The sequence below is a fragment of the Melospiza melodia genome, chromosome 5, assembly GCF_035770615.1.
Source record: "Melospiza melodia melodia isolate bMelMel2 chromosome 5, bMelMel2.pri, whole genome shotgun sequence".
Classification (NCBI taxonomy): domain Eukaryota; kingdom Metazoa; phylum Chordata; class Aves; order Passeriformes; family Passerellidae; genus Melospiza; species Melospiza melodia.
This window is the reverse complement of record NC_086198.1, coordinates 15,372,744-15,394,768: the sequence shown is the minus strand read 5'-3', so window position 1 is coordinate 15,394,768 and position 22,025 is coordinate 15,372,744. Positions and strand designations below refer to the sequence as shown.

The 22,025-nt window shown below is 36.8% G+C and overlaps 1 protein-coding gene across 1 annotated transcript in view; it reads left to right on the top strand.

The window, feature by feature from the left end:
- The window catches only part of FHIP1A (FHF complex subunit HOOK interacting protein 1A), a 78,503-nt gene that overhangs the window by 34,508 nt on the left and 21,970 nt on the right, over positions 1-22,025 (top strand). Inside the window, exons 4-7 of the mRNA XM_063156379.1 lie at positions 9,547-9,779; positions 11,165-11,791; positions 16,510-16,668; positions 18,788-18,874. Coding sequence (XP_063012449.1) covers positions 9,678-9,779; positions 11,165-11,791; positions 16,510-16,668; positions 18,788-18,874 — 975 coding nt within the window. The 5' untranslated portion in view covers positions 9,547-9,677. The remainder of the gene's footprint in view (positions 1-9,546; positions 9,780-11,164; positions 11,792-16,509; positions 16,669-18,787; positions 18,875-22,025) is intronic.

Genomic DNA, 22,025 nt, shown 5'->3' with positions numbered 1-22,025 from the left:
TGTTTGTGTTTTCTCAAAGGTTCAAAGGCAAGACTTGAAAAAAAAATATACAGAATTGCTATCTAAGTGTCATATTGCCTCAAGAATTTTTTTTATTGTTCTCTGATTGTTTATCAGTTTCTTCTTTTTTTGCATGCTGCCAACATGTCTGAGATAGGTGTTGTATGGACTGTATATATTTAATTTTTGGCCAATGCATTTATATGTTTCGTTATCCAGGGAAGGGCATTCACAGGAATGGGACATGCTGTAATGATATTCAGTTTTCAGTTGCAGAAGACTAGGTGGTGTAAGAGTGTAAAATATTTTCATAGTAGAGTAGAGCCTTACGTGAGGAGATCAGAGACAGAGAATTAATTTGCACTCTGTGTAATGAAAAACTTAACACTGTTTACATGACACAAATAATTTTGTTCATAGGAAAGCTGGAGAAGCTTCAAGGGAAAAACATCTACCACCTGTATAAAATGCAATGTAACTAAATGGAAATGAAAATATAAATAACATGTAGATTTTTCTTTGATCTAGCACTAAACATCATAAAAATGCTAACACTCAATTTTGGATTTTCTTGTTTACTACCCTATGTATTAAAAGCAAATAATTTAACCTGCATATAGGAATCTATAGTCTGCCAAAGTCCATCCACCTTACAAATCTGTACTAATACTTTTAAATAAGAGTGTCCCTGCAGGGGGAGAGGCTGTTTTTCCATGGAACTGTGCTCATAGATGTTTTATTTTATTGAAGTTCTTGACTTTGTTATAGGAATTAATATAACACGAATCTTCAATTTCTGCTTGTCTGCTCTGCAGTGTTTCTGTGCAGTTTCCTATGACATGAATACCTGGGGTTTTGTGCACTGGGAATGGGGAGCTGGAGAGGTAGGATAGGGTTTTGTAAGGAAATGTTCATTTTGCAATTTTTTACCCCCTTTTATTCTTCCACCCCTTTGTTCTTCAGTGTACAGTGAGATACAACAATTTGTGGGTTTCATCTTAAACACTAATGTTTATTCAGTGGTTTTGCCCAAGTTTGACAATTGTAAATCAAAAAGAATTTTGCAGGGGGCTTTCTCTGTGTCAGAGTTGAACATAATTTAGGACAAAGGAAGTTCACTATCTTCTAAAGCTTTCTTAAAGCTAAATTGGAAATGTCTGATGGAAACAATACTGATTCAAGAGTTCTGTAGTTTCTATCTTTCTTCTAATTCTTTTAAAGAAGGAAAGAAAGCTGACAAAAATACATTTATGTTTAAAAGTGTCAGTCCACTAAATGTAACATTTTGCCGCAAGGCCTACCTAGAATGAGGCGATAGACGTACATAGAGTGAGATAAGAAAATAACCTTTCAGATTTTAGTAGCTCATTAAGTTGACTAAGTTGGAGGGGTAATTTGTGATGGGCTTCTGCCATCCTACAGTGCACTGAAACAGTTGTCCTGAAGCTCTGTAACAAGATGCTTTTGCTCATTCTCTTTGTTCATTAGTTCATCATGTCACTAACATAGTATCATTTCAGAGTGTAGGAAATAATGTTGACTTGGTGGATAAGTAGCTTGGGGTTGTAATTATCTCAAAAATGAGTGTTTTCAGTAACTGTGTACAGAAGATAAATGACAGATTCAAGATATCTAGTCAATTATTATAGTTCATGTACTATAATGAACATATTGAGAGGTATAGAAGGGTTTTACTGTGTTATAGCTACTTAAATTTAGATAGAGGTATAAACTGATTTTTTCCAGGAAAAAGAGAACTTTGTATTGTGAGTGAAGTTTTGGGAGGACAAATAAATATGCTTATAGATTATGTTAACAACTATGCAATAACCATTCTATACATAACAGTTTTGATTTTATGGAATATTCTATCATTTTCTAGTGCTTTTAGTTTGAAAGAGAGACATGAAGAGAATTTTCATGTGCATGAGAGCAAGAGAGCAATTCTGTCTGCCGAGTGGAAGTTCTTTTCTCACTGCAAACTTGGCAACAATCCTTTTGGGAAGCATGTTGTTTGGTTCCTTTGTTTATTGGTCAAATAATCATGGTACTCTTAATGGTGTTTTACTGCTGATTCTTGTGTTATGACTATATTTAGAACTTGCAGAACCAACCCAGAGTGTGGAAATGAAAAAAATAAATTGTGGCTTCTCTATCCCAAAACACAGAATGTTTAGAATATATGTGTATTTGCATTTTATTGTGATTAATGCTGAAAGCACACACGTCTTCTTTAATGCCACTCTGTACACTTGAGAACATTATTCTTGGACTTCTTATGCTTATTATAATGAGTAATTTGACATGTTGTACAAATCACTTGAAAAATTGTCTTACATATTATTGCTATAGTCGTAAAATATATAGCTTAATCTTGTTTTCTGTAATCTACATATGATAATTGCAGGTATATTGATAACATTTTTCTAGACTATCTTTCTCTTGGGAAGGTAGTATTTCCTGTTCTGTATGCTAGTGTTCTGAAAATAGTTTTAAATCTTCAGAGTATAGAGTCTTCTACTGCTTTGCTGGTCTCATTCATCTTTCTGTCAGGAAGGCTTTCTAGAAAGGCAACTTAGTAATTTCCTATGAATTTATTTTATACTTTTAGCTACAGAAACTGTTTTACCTTTCTCAAAAACAATCTAAACAACAAAAAATGTTTCATCACTTCAGCAAGCACATGGTTTCTCTAAATTATGAGCATGTTGGAGCTGGGTTTGTGTGTCACACAGGTGTCAGAATTATCTTGGAAAGCAAAATTGATGTGCAGATTGTATGGGTCACTTTGATTTCTTTCTTCCACTAGCATAATCAGAACATAAAGTAGGTTTTGTCAAATATCTGCTTTCTGATGTGTCACTCCATCCCATTCCTGGATAGTGATGAATTTTGAAATAAACCCTGTACAGATTCTCAGTAAAGATGAAGACTTTGGCAACAACTTTTTAGCAATAATTCATTTCAATTTCAGCAGAAAATTACTAGTCTAGACATAGCATGGGATATTTGTAATTCGCTATATGTGAAATAATGGAAAGTAGATTCTTTCACTCAGTGACGTGTGCTGTGCCCTCTGGAGTTGTGTTGTTTCTCTTCAAAACTTCCTGTGGAAACATTTGCAGTACAAAGTTTTAAACTGAGATTTGTTTTGCTTCTAGTGGCTGTCTCACACAGTACAACACCAAACACTTTGGTCTGTGGGCCTTGGACATTTTTATGACTTGCTTTTGTGTGGAAGTAGTCTTTTCTGGGGTCATCAATTTTGTTGGTGATGTGGGAATGAACCAGCAAAGCTAAAGCCTTTGAACTGATTTCAGTTCAATGACATCTGCATTCTTTAGTGTGTAGGTAGAAAAGAGCTTTTCTGAACTGCTATTTTAAAGGCCTTTTTTTAAAGTTCAGTTTTTATATCCTTTTGTTTAATAGCAGACTAGACACCTCAGTCATACTGTGCCACAATGCTATTGGGAATAGAGAGGTATCTGTCTTGGATTTTAAGAACCCTAGCTGCTATTTTGTTATTATGTTTTTAACCAATGTAATCTGTGTTTTGAACCACTAATTGTTACTGAATTGTTGCCTTTCTGTAGTAGGCTAAATGTGAGGACATAAAATACAACAGAGAAACAGGTTTATTATATTCTTTATCTCTTATAAAAAGGATCAAGTCATACCATTAGAATAACAACCCTATTTTTTTCTTACTCTAGCTTCAGAATTATGACCTAGGGATATGAATATGTAGTTCATTCCTCCTGGGACTTTGCAAGCATAGCTTCAGTAATTGTATGCTCTCAAGTTCCAGTGAAATTGCCTATGTGCAAATGAGTGTGGTAGATGAACATACCCTGTGGTGTAACAGGTAAATCAGGCCTTTCCTGAGCAGGTCAAGGTCTCTGTCAAGTATTCTATGTTGCTTAATTCCTGTTTTCCTGAGCAGTCAGTGCCATTTCTCTGCTTTGGTAACACGACCTTTGGTGAACCATCTTTGTACACTGTGTGTAATTTCAGCCTAACCCATCAATGCATTTTGGACCATACTGCCTAACTGGCATCTCTGTTCTTTCATTTAGGCTGCCCCATGCAGCAGGAGTCTCTGAGGGCCTGGCATGTGGCTTAGGCTGTGTCCCAGGGCATAGGCTGCCAGCAGGAACTGATCCTGTTGCTTGCCCTTGAAGCAAGTTTGTTTATGCCACTGCTGGGCTGGGGCTGTCAGCTGGACCTTGGGGTGTCACTGCCTTGGGGTGTCGCTTGCTGTGGGGGAATTGCCTCTGGAGAACCATGGAGTCATTTAATGCTGGAACCTGGACCTCCTAATGTATAACACTGTGGGATTATACAGATCACATGAAGAGCTTAGTGGTAGTCTGATTGAGCTAATGGGAATCTACAATAAATATGTGAGTAGTGTAGCTCCCCAGACATTTGATAAAAGATGAATTGTGGTTTGTAACTGAAGCAGGCTGACTGTAGATGGGACAGGAAGACTTTTTGTCTCATTATAAAACACACTGTGTGTAGTTTCTCTCATGAGGGAGATCGTTAGGCAGTCGCTGTGGGGACAAGGCACAAGACATTCTTACTTTCATGTTAGCAGGTTGGCTTAAATTGTGCTTGATGAGAACAGATTGATACTTTGATTAACTACATTGCTTTAAAATTTGTGGTGTCTTGTTCTCTGTTAGGCTTTTAAGCAGATAGCTTTATCAGTGTAAAACATCTTGTCCCACCTACTCATGGAAGGCTTAGCATGTTTGCAAATACTGGGTAGAAAAGCTGGATTGAAGAAGGCTGCCTAGATGTGAAATGCTTGCTTGAGGTAGACAAAGGACAGGAGAAATTAGGACTGCAGCACTGAAATATGAAAGGACAAGGCAGATAATTGTTCACATAGTTTAAATGATTCCTCTAGTAATCTGCTTCAGCTTTCTTGCTAGTAGAGCTTCTGAAGGTGAGTAGGACTTAATGAAAATGAGGATTCCTTGATGCAGTGACTTAAAACCAGTGACAGTTTTGCAGTTGCCTATGACAGACCTACTGTTCTCCAGTGAACAACCTGTAATCCTTCTGCACTCTTGTGGTGATTGTACAGGGTCATTAAGGTGGGGTGTGACTGTTCTTCACAGGCTTTGCTTCTGCAGCAAAACTTTTGTCATGACACTATGAATCCTTTCCTCTGAAACGATTGATGTCTTCCATTGTTTGTTAATAAGATTTATACTCTCTCCCTGATCATAGTCCCTAAAGAAAATCTAATTTGTGCAGAAGGCTTTCTTTTCAATTAAAAGTAAACAAATCCTGAACCAGGTCCCTTTTAAATTGAAACTAAGTTGAGGCATGCTAAAATTTTTCTCCCAACCTTCCCTCATCGCTTAGCAGAGACTGCAGAGATGTGATCGCATAGCTATGAGCAAGAGCGTGCAAATTCCCTCTGCTTTTTTGAAGTGGTCTAATTTCAAGCCCCTTTATGTTATTCTGATCCATGAAAAGGTTTTGGTATGTGCTGTTTCTTTCACTGCCATCAAGGCTTCTCTGTTGCCTCTTGTGTACCTGCACTGACAGGGCGGAAAGCTTTGGCCTGTAGAGAGCAAAAGTGCAGTGTCTGATAACAGAGGTTTGCTTGTGTTTGTGAATGGTTGAGCATGGCATCCTAATGTCTCAACAGAAGACAACCATGATAAATTGCATAGCCTTGCAGCATATTTTATACTTTCTTTACTGTGTTACTGTATTAGGCTGTGTATCTTTTTTCTTTGTTATGCATTGCCTGGGAAACCCCAATCCTGCAAACTTTCATGCTGGTTTGTTTTTGGTTGGTTTTTTTTTTTTTTTGAAGTGAAGTTTTTGGAGAGAGACACTGCACTGTGAGAAGACTTCACAAGGGATTCTCTGATAGGCTGTTCCTCCTGGTGTACTTTGCAGTAAAATATGTACTTGTTTTGATTGAGGTGTTGAGCCCTGTAATCTAGCTGTGTGAAAAGAGCTGATGGCATCCAGGCTTCTGAAGGAAACTGAACGTAGATATCCTCCCATGAGCCCAATGGCTGAATCTTGTGCACTATTGCCTTTCTTCAACTGTAAATAGGCTGAGTTGTGGCTGAGTTGTACTAAAGCTTTTTGAAATAGCTCTAGAAGGCATATGTAAGTGTGCTTGACCTTGTGATAGGGTTAAACGACTGCTAGATAAGATATGAAAGATTTGCCTGCTAGGAAGGCATTGTTACTGTATGGCAGAGTCCAAGTATTAAACTGAGCAGAGGCTTTTGGAAGTAGAATTTTAAATGGAGTGCGTGAGAGGTATATTCACACTTGTCAGGGTTATCAAATGGTGGAGTAATAACTTGATCAGGATTTGGCAGAGACAAAAAGCTAAATTATTGTAAAATTTTAATAATGAGCTGAATAAAATAAATGGTTACTTTTGTTCTTAGTGGCCCCTGAGTTCACTCCTACTTTGTCTTCCCATGAATTGGTGTTTTATAAATTAATTTACTTCCCCACCTTTGGACTCATTCTGCTCAGGTTATTTGTCTTGTTTAATTGAAGTGAGATTTAATTCACAGGGAACTATGGGATGTTACATTTAGTGTTGCACATTTGGTCTTGCAATATAATCAAGAAATCCTAATACAGTAACAAAATCTGCTTACAATGAATGTAGTCTGTCTGCTTCTGGTATAACTACAGCATGTTGTTAGATTGAAATGTATCTTACAAGATACTCTCTCATCCAATTCAATTATCTTTTTAAAATAGGGATGCTGTTTTTAGGACCTATTCTGTGACCACTTAAGTTGTCAAAAGCTTTTTGAAACACTATTACAGAGTTTGAAGTCTTTAAAGCCTACACAATATATTAGTGTTTTGTATTACTAAGGAAATCCCAGCATCCCAAGACGCTTTTGAAACTGGAAATATTTTCTTCCTTATGGGAATTGAATTGAACATAGAAATATTATTGCACATTTCAGTCTGCAGTGCTGTCTTGTTACTTTTAGATTTGTGGTTTTCTGAACCCTAACCCTAGGGTGACCTAACCCAAACCATAGGCACAGCACTAACACCAACCTTGGGTGGAGCAAGCAGAAAGATGTGTAGGGAGCCCTGTTGTGGCAGTCCTGTGTTCCCCCTGACATGCCATTTTTGTCTGCTGTGTGCTTGAACTGTCTGCATCTGGAAAATCTTACAGCACTGATTTTTGTCAGAATTTGTGAAGACAGCCATAATCTCCTTTGCTACTGTTTTTATCACAAATACTGAAGACTGGTGTGAAGTTTCTGATCCTGTGCTGCTAATGGAATTTGTCATGTGATAGGTAGATGTGTAATATTAGTTTCAGTTAAATTCTTAAACAACATGCAATGGCTACATTGAAGCAACTTTGAAATTGTCAAATGAAGGAACTCATAAATTGCCTCTGCTTTGTTAATTAACTTCTCTTACTTCACCTTCTGATACCATCTTTAATTACATTGTCATATTAGTTTTTCCAAAGCTGCTTGCTTCATGCACGGTACAGATCTGCTAAGAGGGTGAATTGGGGTTGTAAACTGAAGGACACTTTTGCCTGCAGGAGTCTGCTGGACTTCTACGGACATGGAAAGATTTCTGTTTGCAGGAGTGCTGCAAAGAGGAACTGACAGGAAGTGGGCAGATGACCTAAAGTGTATGTCAGTTAAATATTCCTTGGATTATCAGCTATGGTATTAGGCAGAGTAGAGCAGGCTTTTTCTAAATTGTGTGTAAGCATGCATCGTGTTTTCCCAGTGTTTCTTGTTAGAAATGTTGAGTGCTCAGAGTTGCAAACGCGCATTGCCAGAAGGTGTGCATTTAAGGTATAGTGGTATCATTACTCAAGGAAGTCATGATAAAAGCACCCAGATCCTGGGTCTTGGGTTCTCAAATCCACTTGCTACTTTGATCTCTGATTCTTTTTGTGTGTGAGTTGTAGTTTTTTTGTTTTGTCTTGCTTTGTTTTGTTTTCTCTCTTCAGGAACATCAGTAATGTAGAAATATTATTGCAGTTCATTTTCACAGGACTGTTTAACAAGTAGCAGTGTACTGGCAGGTGCCTTTAAAGCAGATAAGGTGTGCAGGATTTATACTGGTTGTGCTGGCTTCTCCACACATGGAATATGTTATCTGCAAAAAGGATGGGCTAGATTGTGTTACTTGTGTTGTGTGAGAGTGCTTAGCAAATGCACAGGAAATAAATACATTGTAAATGCTGAAAGAAGCAAGGTTAGGATGGAGGTTGAATCTTGAATATATGAAAATATGTGTGTGTATATATACACAGTGAAGTGCATAACCTCCTTGCTTGCCTCAGAAATCTTAACAGTTGTACCCTGTATATTTTTGAACTCTTTCAAAATGACAAAAGTCACTGCTACTTTTGGGACAGGCTGGATATTTTCCTGTGCTAGCAGTTTAAGAATATAAATAAAGCACATGTACAGGGAGCAGAGATGTCCACTACAGAGAAAATATTTTCATCTTTTAAAATATGCACAGAGAAATCCCTTGTATGCTGGCAAAGAATTGCTGTGTGGGATTTGGCAGCTTGTGCTACAAAAAAATTCTGTTTGTTCTTGGGTGCTTCGGGTTGAGCTTTTTTTTTGCTATGGTCCCAAAGTGAAATAAATTAAATGCCTAGTTGGTTTGCAAAAAAGAGAATAAAGATGCAAAGTTTATAAAAAGAAAGGTTTGTGTGTGGTGGGGGTGAGCTCTGTGGCTTAGATACTGGTGTGTAAGGGTGTAGTACCACGTCCTCTTAAGTCTCTCAAATATCTGCAAGATATCAATCTTTGTTTCATTTTAACTTTCCCCTGCAGGTGTGCAACTGCTTTGATTCCCATGTATCTAGGATATTAAATAATGGATGAATGGAATGTTTCAATGTTTTATCCTATTCTCATAGTCCTTTAATATGACATCTCAATTTATTTGGCTTTGGATACATGAAGGTTTTATTTTTCACGTTGTTTGGTTTTGTTTACTTTGGTATTGATAGAGATACACTCTTCTATGTGAATATGGTGCTCTACAGATGTTTTTTCAACTGTTTATGATACGGTTTCTGGCAACACTTTTAAGAATTTGTAATTCTATCTATTATTGGAAGATATTTTTTAAAATAGAGAAATAACATCTACTTTTTTTTACCTGTGCAGTTTATGCAACATTAGTTACAAAGTAACTCTGAACAGACGTGGTCAGATTGCAAAAGCGTCATAATGAGAAACTAAAAATGCAGTGATCTGCATAAAATGTTTATTGCATAAACTTCTGTTGGGCTTGTTTATTTCAGTAGCACCTTATTAGAGTCACTGATCTCAAAAGTTTGAGCCTTATAAGCTCTTATCATGAGAAAAAGTATGATCCCATATAACATGCTTTAAAAAATTCTATCCTCAAACTGAATTAAAAGAAGAAAAGTTTGTGTTCTCTTAAAGAATGTTCTTTTCTGTTGGACACTATGATTCGATGTGCACTGGTACATTTGTGGTACATTTCTTTTTGGTTTTGTTTTCTTTTTAACAGATTTGTGTGGATACCAAAGCCCAGGACACAGTATCAATCTCATCATGATGCTTGAACATCTGTAGCTCACTGGAGGATTTTAAAAAGAAATTCAGCATGACCTAGTTGGCTTGACCTGTGGAAATTTTATAATGTCCTCTGGAACAAGTATCAGCAGAAACAGGCAGGCTCCCAGCCTGCAGGGTGTTGACCCAGAAACATGCATGATTGTGTTTAGAACACATTGGGCACAGGTAATGTTAATTAGTTTTATTGATTGAAGTGAGCTGTATTAATACAAATTTGCTTCATTCTTTCTTTTGGGATAATCCTGAATTGCTCAGGAACAAATGTCTTTTCATGCAGAATGTAGTAGGTGACACTGAACTATTTTTCTAATGCAAAGAAAATTGACCTTTCAAGGTATGGTTAGCCTTTACTAATCACACTTGGAACTCTGGATTTGCATCTAAATGGGAAGTGGTAGGACATGGTCATATCTTATTGAAGGCCTAGATCTTCCTACTGACTTTCCTATTGATTCATTGTGACTTGCACCCTCTTGCAGACTTCTGTGCTTCTTTTCCTTGTACTGGGTAAGTCTTGCTTATCCTTTTAAAAGTAAATTAGATGCACAGTGCAAAGCTGTATGCACTCTTGTTTATTATGGATAGATGTAGATTATACACTTCAGCATATTCTAAAAATTGTTTGCATGCCATCAGGATTGTAATTGCTTTTAAGCAAAGATGTTTTGCTGTGAGCATCATAATATAAGTTCTTGTTTGCTGCAGTAATATTAATAACCTAACAATTTAGATAAAATTGATTTCTATGCTGCTGTTCTTGTTGTTCTTGCTCTCCCAAGAAAGCAGCCAGACAATTGGTGGTGTTTCTGAGGTGTTCCAGAGTCAGAGGAGTGTTGTTCAAGAATCACCTAGTGATGTGCCATATTAGGCACATCACCTAGTGATGTGCACTGTTCCTTTAGGGTTTTGTGGCAAAAAGGCTAAAGACAATGGGGTTTTTTTTTGCAGACAATGAGCTTTATTGTTTGCATGCACAACAGAATGTAATTCATTGTTAGAAGTGCTGGTATGACTATTATTACTGTATTGAAAGTTGCAAGAGTATGTGGGTGTCAATGGCCACTTGGTGTCATATAAAAGGTGTCAGGCAAAGAACAGCGCTGTGGGCTGCTGCTACTTTTATGACTGCAAATCATCCCATGATATTGATATTCCTGAGCACAGTTACTCTGGCTGGAGAACAGGCCCTTTGATTTCAGTCTTCCATGACAAACTTGTTTCAAACATCATGGAAGCTCAATTTCTGAACACTAAGAAAACCTGATTTATCCCTATTTGAGACAACCCCTGGTTTTCAGGAATAGGGTAAATGACAAATTTAGGTGCTTATTAAAAAAGGTGAACAACAGCAGTATATTTTTGCCTTGTACATACCAAATGTGAAACTTTTGGGTCTTGTCTGTCAAACTTCCTAAATTTGAAAACATAAAAAGACTTAATGCTTTTTGTGTTAAAGAATTTTGATTTTTTTTTTCCTTGTAGTGATAGGTCCATGCTTTGTATGATGCATTCAAGTGCATTAAAACTGATCTGTCTTTGTTTCTCTTTAGGTTCTGAAAATCTTAGAGAAGCATGATCCTTTGAAAAATACTCAGGCAAAATATGGGGCAGTCTCTCCTGATGAGGCCAGCACTGTCCAGAATTACGTGGAGCACATGCTTTTCTTATTAATTGAGGAGCAAGCAAAGGATGCCTCAATGGGGCCTATTCTGGAGTTTGTGGTCTCAGAAAACATAATGGAGAAGCTTTTCCTTTGGAGCCTACGGCGAGAGTTCACTGATGAGACAAAAATTGAGCAACTCAAAATGTATGAAATGCTTGTAACCCAGTCTCACCAGCCTTTGCTGCATCACAAGCCCATTTTGAAGCCTTTGATGATGTTGCTGAGCTCCTGCTCAGGAACAACCACTCCAACAGTGGAAACAGAGTTGGTTGTCCTTTTGAACCAGCTCTGCTCTATAATAGCCAAAGATCCCTCCATTTTAGAACTGTTTTTCCACACTAGTGAGGACCAAGGAGCTGCCAATTTCCTCATTTTTTCCCTGCTGATCCCCTTCATCCATCGAGAAGGAACAGTAGGCCAACAGGCCCGGGATGCACTGCTTTTTATTATGTCTCTGTCTGCAGAAAACAACCTTGTTGCAAATCACATAGCAGAAAACACCTATTTTTGCCCAGTAAGTTGGTTTTATTTTACAGCACTAAACTAACTGTCTTTCCTGCATTCTTTCCTCCTTTTCTGTCATTTTTGGTAAAGAAGTGTTGTAACACATTTGTTTCTGCTAACACCTATTTATTTCATAAATGGTGATGCTGTTTAAACCATCCCCAGTGCCAAACACAGTCTTGCTTCTTGTTTCCATACTTTTGTGCTTTTAGGCCAGCACAAATGTTTTTGCATTCACACAGTGAATTGAGTTGGAAAACTGATGAAAGTCATAGCAGAACGTAGTGGGAGGGAAATCTGTTCTGTCTTACTGTGAGGTACCTTTGAGATTCTGGGCTGAAGGGAGTGAGGAGTGAGGTGTCCTGAGGGTGGTTGTTTCAGGTGGCAGCACAAGCTTAAGCTGGCTGTGCTTCCCACACTGACATCAGTTCAACAGTTCAAAAAACAAGTGAGAATAGTGAGAGTGTTACAGAAATATTACATTTTTTTTCAAGATAAATGGGGTATTTCCTTGTTGTCACAAAATTGGAGGTTTCTACGGCTGTCTCAGGCTAACCACCATCTTGCTATGTTGTTCTCTGTTTCAAAACTTGGTAGCACTGTTGCATTGTTACACCTGGCAAATTGATCTTACATGAATAGAAAACCTTTACTTACCTTGCTGTTAAGTAAGTAATCTGATTTAACTAACAAAGCTGTGCTACTGCAGTTTTAAAGCTGAAGCAGACTGGAATAACAACACCTGCTTCTTCATGCCTTATCACAGTCTGAGATCTGCAGTGGGTGTGTTCAAACCCAAGTATTACTCTGTACAGAAGTTGCTCTCGTGGGTCAGTTTTTGGGTGGATTCTTTTATATTCTGCATGGCTTGCATTTTGATTTAAAATCCTGGAGAAATGAAGTGGAGGAGAGTCTTACATGGCTACTAAAGCAGAGAGCTGTAGAAGAGAGAGCACTGGAGTCCCTGCCACTGCTTGACAGCTGCTCCAGCTATAGGTTTTCATTTATTCTGAGATTGCTTTGAGCAGTAGGGCAGAGCCACGTTTGTAGGGTAGGTGAAACCTATAAATTCCACAACAAAACTTCTGAATGGTTTCTTTTGTCAATTGTAAATATTGCATCAGTTTGAGACTCCAGTTGATCTGGTTTAATAGATACTGCCAAAGAATATGGTATTGATTCTCAAACTGTCCCTAAGACAGATACCTTTATTGGATCTATGCTATAACTTCCATAATTACATTTTCCAATTAGTTAAAAAAAAAAGCATAACCAACAAAAAACCAGCCTTATTACACTGAAGATAAAAGCCAGCTTTCAACAGCAGGGAGCCATGACTGACAATCATTCCAATTAGGAAGGCTTCTTGTCAAAATGTGCTAAAATCAGACTTCTCTGAACAGTAATGAGGTTGGCCTAAGTCTATAATAAGACTTTAATGTAATGCCATATATTTAGCTTACCAGCACAATATCTTTTTTGAATTTGAGTTGTGATGATCTAAAAAACAGATTTTGTTCTGATGGAGGATTTTGTAGGTGTCAGTGACATTGCTGTATATCACTGAAATCAGTGTAAATATTGCCTCAGGTACCCTGCAAAACAGTTAATGCAGTCCTGTGTTGATAGCAGAGACATTTTGGGTGGCACTATGTTGATGTTATCTTTGTTTCTGGGGATGGGTTGGCATGTAGGGTTTTCTTTACCATGCCATGCCTTATTGCATAATATAGGTATCACCATGGGGTGGGATCTGGCCATAAATCTCTGCTGCCTCATGTACCCAGATCAGTGTTAGATCTGTGCCAATGGGAACCTTCCTGGTTTTTAGCATAAATTTGGTTAACAGCTTTTTAAAAAACTGGACTGTCCGAAGATCCACAGTATTCAAAACTGTAGCTGAAAAAACTATACGGAAGGAAGGAGACAGTTTGCAGTGGGTTCCATCACTAACAAACGTTTTTAACATGGAATGTGTGGGCAAACTATTTGGTAAAGTTTTCTGCTTTTACAGCAAATAGCTTTTATCATGTTTTGACGTGAAAGTTTTCTGGATATAATTGAAGATACTATCTGTTCAGCATTATAATAATAAAAAAAATGTATCTCAAGAATTTTGAGCAGGGTCACATCACAAAGTCCATCACAAAACTTTGTAAATACCTTGCAGCTTAGGAAAGCCACTGTTATAGCAGAGGAGGGATGGCTCTGTAGTGTCCTTGAAAAGTTGTGGCTGCAAAGAGAGAGAAGGACTATGGATGTGGGAGGAGAGAGAATTATTAAAAGGAAATAATTGTCCAGATAGCAATTGTTTATGCATTAACAACACATTATAATAGTATAATATGCCTGGGATTACAAATCATGTAGTCAGTCTTCTGTGAGTCAAGAGAAAGTAAATAAATCAAAGAAACTGGTTTGTAGAGGGACTCATGACTCAATGGTGAGAAAGAAAATGCTGAGGATGCTTGTAAAAGTAGATGAGGATGTAGGGCTGACATGACAAATGATATAAGATGTTTAAAAGGACACTGCTTGCATAAAACAAAAAATAAAACCAATCTTGCTTTTTCAGGATGTGAATGCATTAATTTCCTTCCCTTTCAGATTATTTTTTTCATTAATGTTTCATTACTGATTAAAACTGTTCTCTTGGTAATTTCAAATGATAACCCTATTTATACCATACACTTCATGAACATTTTGAAATATTTTTTTATCTGAAGAAATGAAATTGCTTCCTGTGGCTACTCTGTCTCAATGCTTAAGAGCCATAATTCCACAGAGCCACTTGTGTTATACTTCATAGCAAAAATAAGAGCTTCCTAAACTTTACAGATTTTAGCAGCTGCATCTGTCACTTCTTACTTCAGTAAGTGTGACAGACTAAAGAATGCAGGACTTTGACTGATTATGAGTTCACTGCTCCTTTTAGTGGAGAGTAGTATGTTTTGTTCAAGCTCAGCTTCTTGTGCTTAAGGGCTAATACCAACATGAAGGAGAAACGTGGATGGGACACAGCTCTGAGAAGCAGGTTGCATACTGAGAGGGTGTGTTTGTGTTTATGAATAGCAATTAAACTTTAAGCAGACAATGGAAAATCAAGTGTGCATTAATTAAAGTTCACAAGACAAACAAATGTCAAATTCTCTCATCATCAGGAGCCTGGGTTTGTGAGAGTAAGTGTTTGTGTGGGTTATGTATAGGTAGTTCTGTATGAACTTTTTTCTGAGCTCTTCTACTATGAGAAAAAAGAAAAAACCCAAAGAGAGGTTGTAGAAGAATGGGATTGTACAAATAAAGCTTTGCTCAATAGCTTTAGCTTCTCAATTTTTTAACCTATGTCCAGCTTTGTCCTTTATCTAGCTGTGTGTATGAGACTGTGTATATGTCATACTAAAGTAGTCAATTTCCACAGTATTGTCCCCTCCCCTAAATATTTGGCTTACTTACCTATGCCAGAATAAATCCATCTTCAAAATTATGTGCATTAGGAATAAAAAGTATTCAGAAAGACATTCTTTGTCTGACTGTGTGGATTAACAGTTACAGTTGCTTTTGTATGACCAAAACCTGATCGCTGTCTGTGAACCCTTGGTCTTTGATCTGGATGTTGTCAACTGTTTGCTTTCCAGTGTTTTAGTAGATAAGATCTATGTTTCATCTGAGCTTTGACAGTCTAACCCTGTAGATGCCAAGTAGCCATTTGTAAGAGGAAATATTCTTAGAAGAGTCTGTTGAATGAAAATGAAAGAGATTTCATTTCCATCGGGCTGAGTTATAATGTTCCCATTAAAGTGAAAATCATCTTAAAAAATTATCATGAAGTTCTGTGAAGTCATCTCAGAGGGATGAGTCCTAAGTAATATTTAGAAAGTTTCTGGCTTCAAATAACTTTTAATAATTAAAGACTGCATTTGAAAATACATATACAAATATGTATATGTATAATACAGATACGTTCAGCAAAATTTAAAAACGTTTTTGGAAATATGCTTTCTAAATTGTAACTACAAATGCTCTCTTGTTCTTCGGTCATACATTCTACATAAATCACCTGTAAGGCTTAATATTACTGAAAACACTGTTTAAATAATAACTGATTTCAGACTCTTATTTTTCAGCTTCCCTCCTTCAAATAAATAAGTAAGGAAAAAGGGAAATTATGAACAGTTAAATTTACTTCTTTAAAAATAGATTCAGTTGACTCTTAAGTGCCTGGCAATCAAAGTCTCTATGTATCTGTGGTCTAAGTGGGGCTGAACTTCATTTTTGTTGATGGGGCACTTTCCCCCTCCATTTCTGATGTTTCATATTTCTGAGTGACATGACTTCGTACATGTTTGAGCAGTGACATTTGAATCACAACAAAAGACAAGCTGTAGATAATGGCACTGATGACTGTTTCTAAAAGGGCCTAAAGGAAAGCACAAAATAAGTTTAGAAAAATTTAAAGAGAAATTATAAGTTTGGATTAATAAAAAAAGACAAGATAACCCAATTTTCTCCATCACTTTCTCCTAAATGCCAGATCTTGAAACAAGCATATTATATGGAAGGGTCTTTAAAATATTTATGTCTTTCTGCCACAGGACTTTTCTGAAAGGAAATTAAATTAATCTTAACACATTCTTATGTTACTAAAACTAATAGGAGAAACCATTTGTGGTACTGCCATTCAAGCAGATGGAAAGTTAACTTATTTCCTCTCCTGTTTCTGATATACAGGTGCTAGCAACAGGACTAAGTGGCCTCTATTCATCTTTGCCTACAAAGCTGGAAGAAAAAGGAGAAGAATGGCACTGTCTGATGAAAGATGACTGGCTTTTGTCACCAGCCCTTGTGCAATTCATGAATTCCCTTGAATTTTGCAATGCTGTGATACAGGTAACTGAATAGACTTAACCTATTCTTTAGAAGTAGTAGTAAGATACAGCTCCTGCAGAAGCTTTTAAGTCATAGAGTTTATTTCTTTTTGTTAATGGCATGAACTATTAAAGTTAGACTAAAATAGGCTGTGTATATAATGAATGCCTTGTGCTGTTTTTCCTGGTTATAAGGATGAACTAATATATTTGTGGTTTTCAGGTGCCAAATGTTTCAAATGAAAGCTTGATATTGGGAGCATTTTCTGTTAAAAGAAAAAAAAATATTGGATTTTAATACCACTGTTGATCCTAGAAGTAAATGGAATGCCTTTACATGTGGGAAAAAATAGGGTTTCTATCTGTATTTGTTTAAACTCTCATAACAGCATACAAAAGAAAATAGTGAAAATAGTTTGTTTTGCCTGTTGGTGACTACAGCATAAAGCAAGCCCTCCAAGCAGAATTATTTAGGTCTCCTCCTAGAAGTACAAATTCATTTTATATTGGCCTATTTTGAATCCATTCTGTTCTTCTTTTAAGTGCTTTGCTCTCTTGCTATTTTTTTCTGATTTAAATGTAAAATGAAATTCTTGTCTTTATATATTGTTTTTAAGTCTTGAATGCTTGATAGAACCCAAATCCAGTATTTCATTAAAACAGGATCTAAATTCTACAGAAGCTGTGGATTTGTGTTATTAGAAGAAATGTGCTGGATAGGATTGAAAATTTAGTCACATTTACTGTTAAATAAAAGATATGTTTCGGTGCAATGCGTGCAAAGTACTGTAAAGGAACTGATTGACTATTAAAGCCTTGAACAAGCAAAAATAATAGTAGCTGTCATTGTTCAAATGCACTATACAAGATTTTTAGTATGCATGTTTAAACATGAAGAGGAGACAATATTAATTTTGGTGTCTAACCAGAGTTATTCTACAGATCTACATTTGCAGGAGATCATAATTGATACCTTTGTCTAAAAAATTACAAAAAGGGCTCTGCAGAAAAGTTAAAGAATGAATTATTTTTAAAAACCACCATTCAAATAAATTCAGAATGGTTAAGGATATCAGCTGACATGCAGAAAGAGCAGTTTCTGACTGCTGCTTGATTGTGTCTGCATAGTCTTCAGCTGACTTGAAAGCTCAATTACAGTAGGAATTTTTGCTTTGCACATGGAATGGTCTGTGTTCACCCAAAAACTTTGGCCAGAAATTAAAAAGGAATAGGGTAGCCAAGACCTCTTGCCATTTACTGCTTTTTCCCTGGACCACAGCATAGGAGGGGACACTCTTTTTCTTCCTCTTACCAAATTTAGAGTTACAAGATAAAGGAAGTCTGGTAAGAATTGCAGGTTGGAGAATCTATTGGAGGCCATGTGTAGGCTGTGACACTCCATTCTCTGTGAACTTCAAACATAAATATATTGGTTTTGAAAGCTTTTGAATGGAATTTCATTTTGCTTTTATATACATAAATTGATGTGTTTTCATTGCAAAGATGAAAGGAATGTTTAATTATAAAAGGAAATTTTTGGCCTCTAATAATACTTTGGGGGAGTTTGTTTGTTTGTTTTAAAGCTCTTAACCATCCCATTGAATGAACTACACAGGTTTTGTTGTAATTTCTGTTTGTTTTACAGTGGCTGGGAGAAGGGCATGTGAACAGTCTGTTCTTACCTCATAGCTGGAGAGTGCTTTGATTTACCCACTCTTGAACTACACGAAAGCAGCTGTTCTGCTTTTCTTTATTGTAGAAGGACAAGTTAACAATGGCAAATCCACCTTCAAGTGACCCCAGCAAGGTTGCAGGAGCTGAATTTAGAATTTCAGATCTTGCTTTGATGCATGACTGTATACACTTCTCTGTCCATCCATTCATCTTTGTCAGCATGCAGGAAGATTGAAAAGCCATGCCTCTGAGTTTGGCAGACTTACTGTAATTAAAGGTGGTGTGTGTATTTCTTTGTAGAAGGAACAGTTGTTAAGAACCAGAATCATACCAAATGCTGGTGAGAAGGGCAAACAAATGTCTTATTAAATAGGAAAGGGTTTTGGGAGTGAATAATAGCATTCTGTGCCCTGTCTTTTAAATCTCACTGGAGCTGTTCTGTGTCTTTCTCTCCCCCACCCTCTTAGGTGGCACATCCCTTGATACGCAACCAGCTTGTGAATTACATTTACAACGGATTTTTGGTGCCAGTAATGGCTCCTGCACTCCATAAGGTCAGTGATGTCTGCAAGCATGGCACAAAAGAATAATGGGAAAAAGTATTATGGAAGATCTCCGTATAAAGATACTATCAGGTGTAATAATAATAATAATAATAATAATAATAATAATAATAATAATAATAATAAAAACTATTGTATTGTCACTTCCATGCAATTAATTATGTTTCTAGACAAACTTTCAATCTTTTCATTCCATATACTTTCTTAAGCAACATATTAGTATTTCTGAAAATGTCTAAAATTCTTAAGTGTAATGAAGAACCAAAATGTTTGTGTTGTTCTAGACTCACATATGATCAAAAAGGCAGTGACATATTAGACATTTCATCCGGCAGACATGTTTCCATGAGCATTCTTTTTCCTAAATGAATATTTTTCTAAGGGAAGATGCTCACAAGGAAAATGCTTAGTCAAGAAATATTATGCTAGTCTTAGCGAGGTTGCTGTAGTTTTGTAGTTCCTTATCATATGGGATAGAGTTATTTTCCTAAGTAGAGTTTGGTATCAGTTTTCTAATGTATTAGAGTGCAACTTATGTTACTTGGAAGAAAAAGAATTCATTTTTTCTTTGAATTTTAGGGTTTATCCTTTGCAAAATATGTCATCAGTGTTAGTGAATTATGTATTTACTTTTTTTTTGTTAGGCTGCAAAAAGCTATGTTTCCAGCTGTTGCAGACTGTGTCAATTATGTCAGTTCCCCATCCCTGTAAATGTTCAAGATCAGGTTGGATGGGACATTGAGCAACCTGGTGTAGTGGAAAGTGTCCCTGCTATTGGAAGAGGAGTTGGAACTCAGTGATCTTTGAGGTCCCTTCCAACCCAGGTCATCATATGGTTCTGTGATTTTATGCATTAAGTCTTCATTGCCCTGAAAAAGAACATTCCTTTTGAGGAGAAAATGTAGGAACAGCTAAGAGTAAAAATCCACAAAAAACTTTCAGAAGCAAACAAAAAAATTAGTTTTGTAAGGTCTCCTTATTCTCACAAAGACTACCAAGCACAAAGCATTGCAGCTGTTCCATTTTCTGGAGGACAGTGAAACACTGTAGGCTGCTTCTTGTTCACAACTTGTTTCAGTAGCACACACAATTCTTCATGGTAAATAGTCACCAAGAAAGTCATAAGCAATGCAGAGTCTTTCCCAATGATTTGGCAGACCTCAAACACTTGGGAATTGGGTGAGGGTTGAAGTAAAATTTGGCTGTGAACCAGATCAAGGCTTTAGTCTGTCCTGAGGTAGTTCACCTCCTTACCTGGCAGTAATTTTTTCTATTCCTGTATCTGGACTTAATCCCTTACCAAGACTGGGAATTAGAAGTGAAAAGCCTAACCAGTTTCAGGTCAAGGTTATGGATAATGAGGGACATATCAGAATGGATTCTAGTCTTAGTGAGTACTACTTTATCTCTGAAGTATTTGAGATTAACCTTAGATTGTTTTGAATACAACCATACCTCTGAAAGCCATTCTTATCAGTCAGTAAATCTCCTGACCTCTTATTGGGTTGATTACTTCCCTGTTGATGTTAAATAATTTAGAGATGGCTGTTGTGATTCCTTTTTTCCTTTGATGAAAAATTTGTTTATATTCTCTGAAAGTGGGTGAAATCATATTTCTCTTGAAAGTGGGGATGTTGGCTGCTAACATAGGTGACTTTCATAGCCTAGATCTTTCTTGAATCCTGATATCCTGGTTGGTGTCTTGTTCTTCCAGTAATAAACCTTTCCTCGATTAGCATTAAAATTGACTTCTTCCTAGTTAAAAATTAACTTCTGCATAAACTTCAAATGATTTTAATGGAGAAGATGGATTGCACCATCTAGTGGATCTGATACAAGGCTCTTGCATCGGTGTGACCAAAACTCTGTAGCAAAAGGAATTAAGTAAGTTGAGGCACATTTGACCTCTTCAGTCTTTCTGTCCTGTGCTCCACGTTAATAACAGGAAATAAATATTTTGCCTTCTTACTTTTGGGGCATGTGTCTATGCACTATGATAATTATGCTGCAACAGCTCTTTCATACATTAAAATTATTTCTATTTGCCATTGAAAACATTAATACTAAGGGGAAGACTGGGCTTTGAAAACTGTATCTCCCTTCTGAGGACTTAATGTTGTAATTAACCTTGAGGTTAATAAAAAACTGGAAAGGACTAAGATGAGAGTCCAGATGTTTCATGACAGTTTTTAAAACAGAAGTTCTTTCATTTAGCACAATACTAAATGTATCTTGATTTTTTTTCTTTTGAACCAACTGAAGTTCATTTGGTATCATAAAGTCTACTTGTGGCTGAAGGTTTTAGTTTTAATTCAGTCATTCAGTTTGGGTTGTTCTGATTCATTCTGACTTGAGTTCAAATACAGTGTGTAATGCAGCATGCTATAAACACCTGATGAGGAAGACAGATCAATGCAAGGTTAAAGGGTGGTAGGAAGAGATGATGATAATTACTGGCACATCTTCCTAAGGTGTTTCTATAAATCTTATTTCTAGAATTTAACTGGTGTGGAACAGCTACTTCTGATAATTCTTGGTGATAGGACGGAAGGAAGTCAGTCAGGCTGTCAGTCTGTTTAGACCTCATGTAGCATACTGGTCTTAACATCTCACATCTAATCTGGCACTCATAGTCCAATCTTATGTAAGAATTGAAAGGGATATGAGTTTCTGGCTCTGCTTTAGAATGGCTTGGGCAGGCAGACTACTACAAACCTGATCTTTCTGTACTATATTCTAATTTTTCTACAAGAGGTATGTTCTGAGGGAAAAAATTGCTCTGCAGCAAGGCACAGACTAGCATCAATTGTTTATGTAAAGACAGTTCCAGTCAAGAATGGGATTGGACTAGGTATCTCCAGAGGTTCCTCCCTACCCTAATTATTCTGTGATTAAGTACAGTGACGTCTTTAATGTATCTTGTCATCAGTTCCCCATTCAGTGAGCATGCATTTTCATGATCTTTCTTTTGCTGTTGAAGCTCTTCAGCTTCAACTGGGCTTTGGCTTTCCTCATCCTTTCTCTGCATATTCAGGCACTTTTTCCATAATCCTCTTAGGTCACCTTTCCATGCTTTCGTCTCTTCATGTTTCAGACCTTTTAGGAGCTCTTAATTCATCCAGGCCTCTTACCTCCTTTCCTT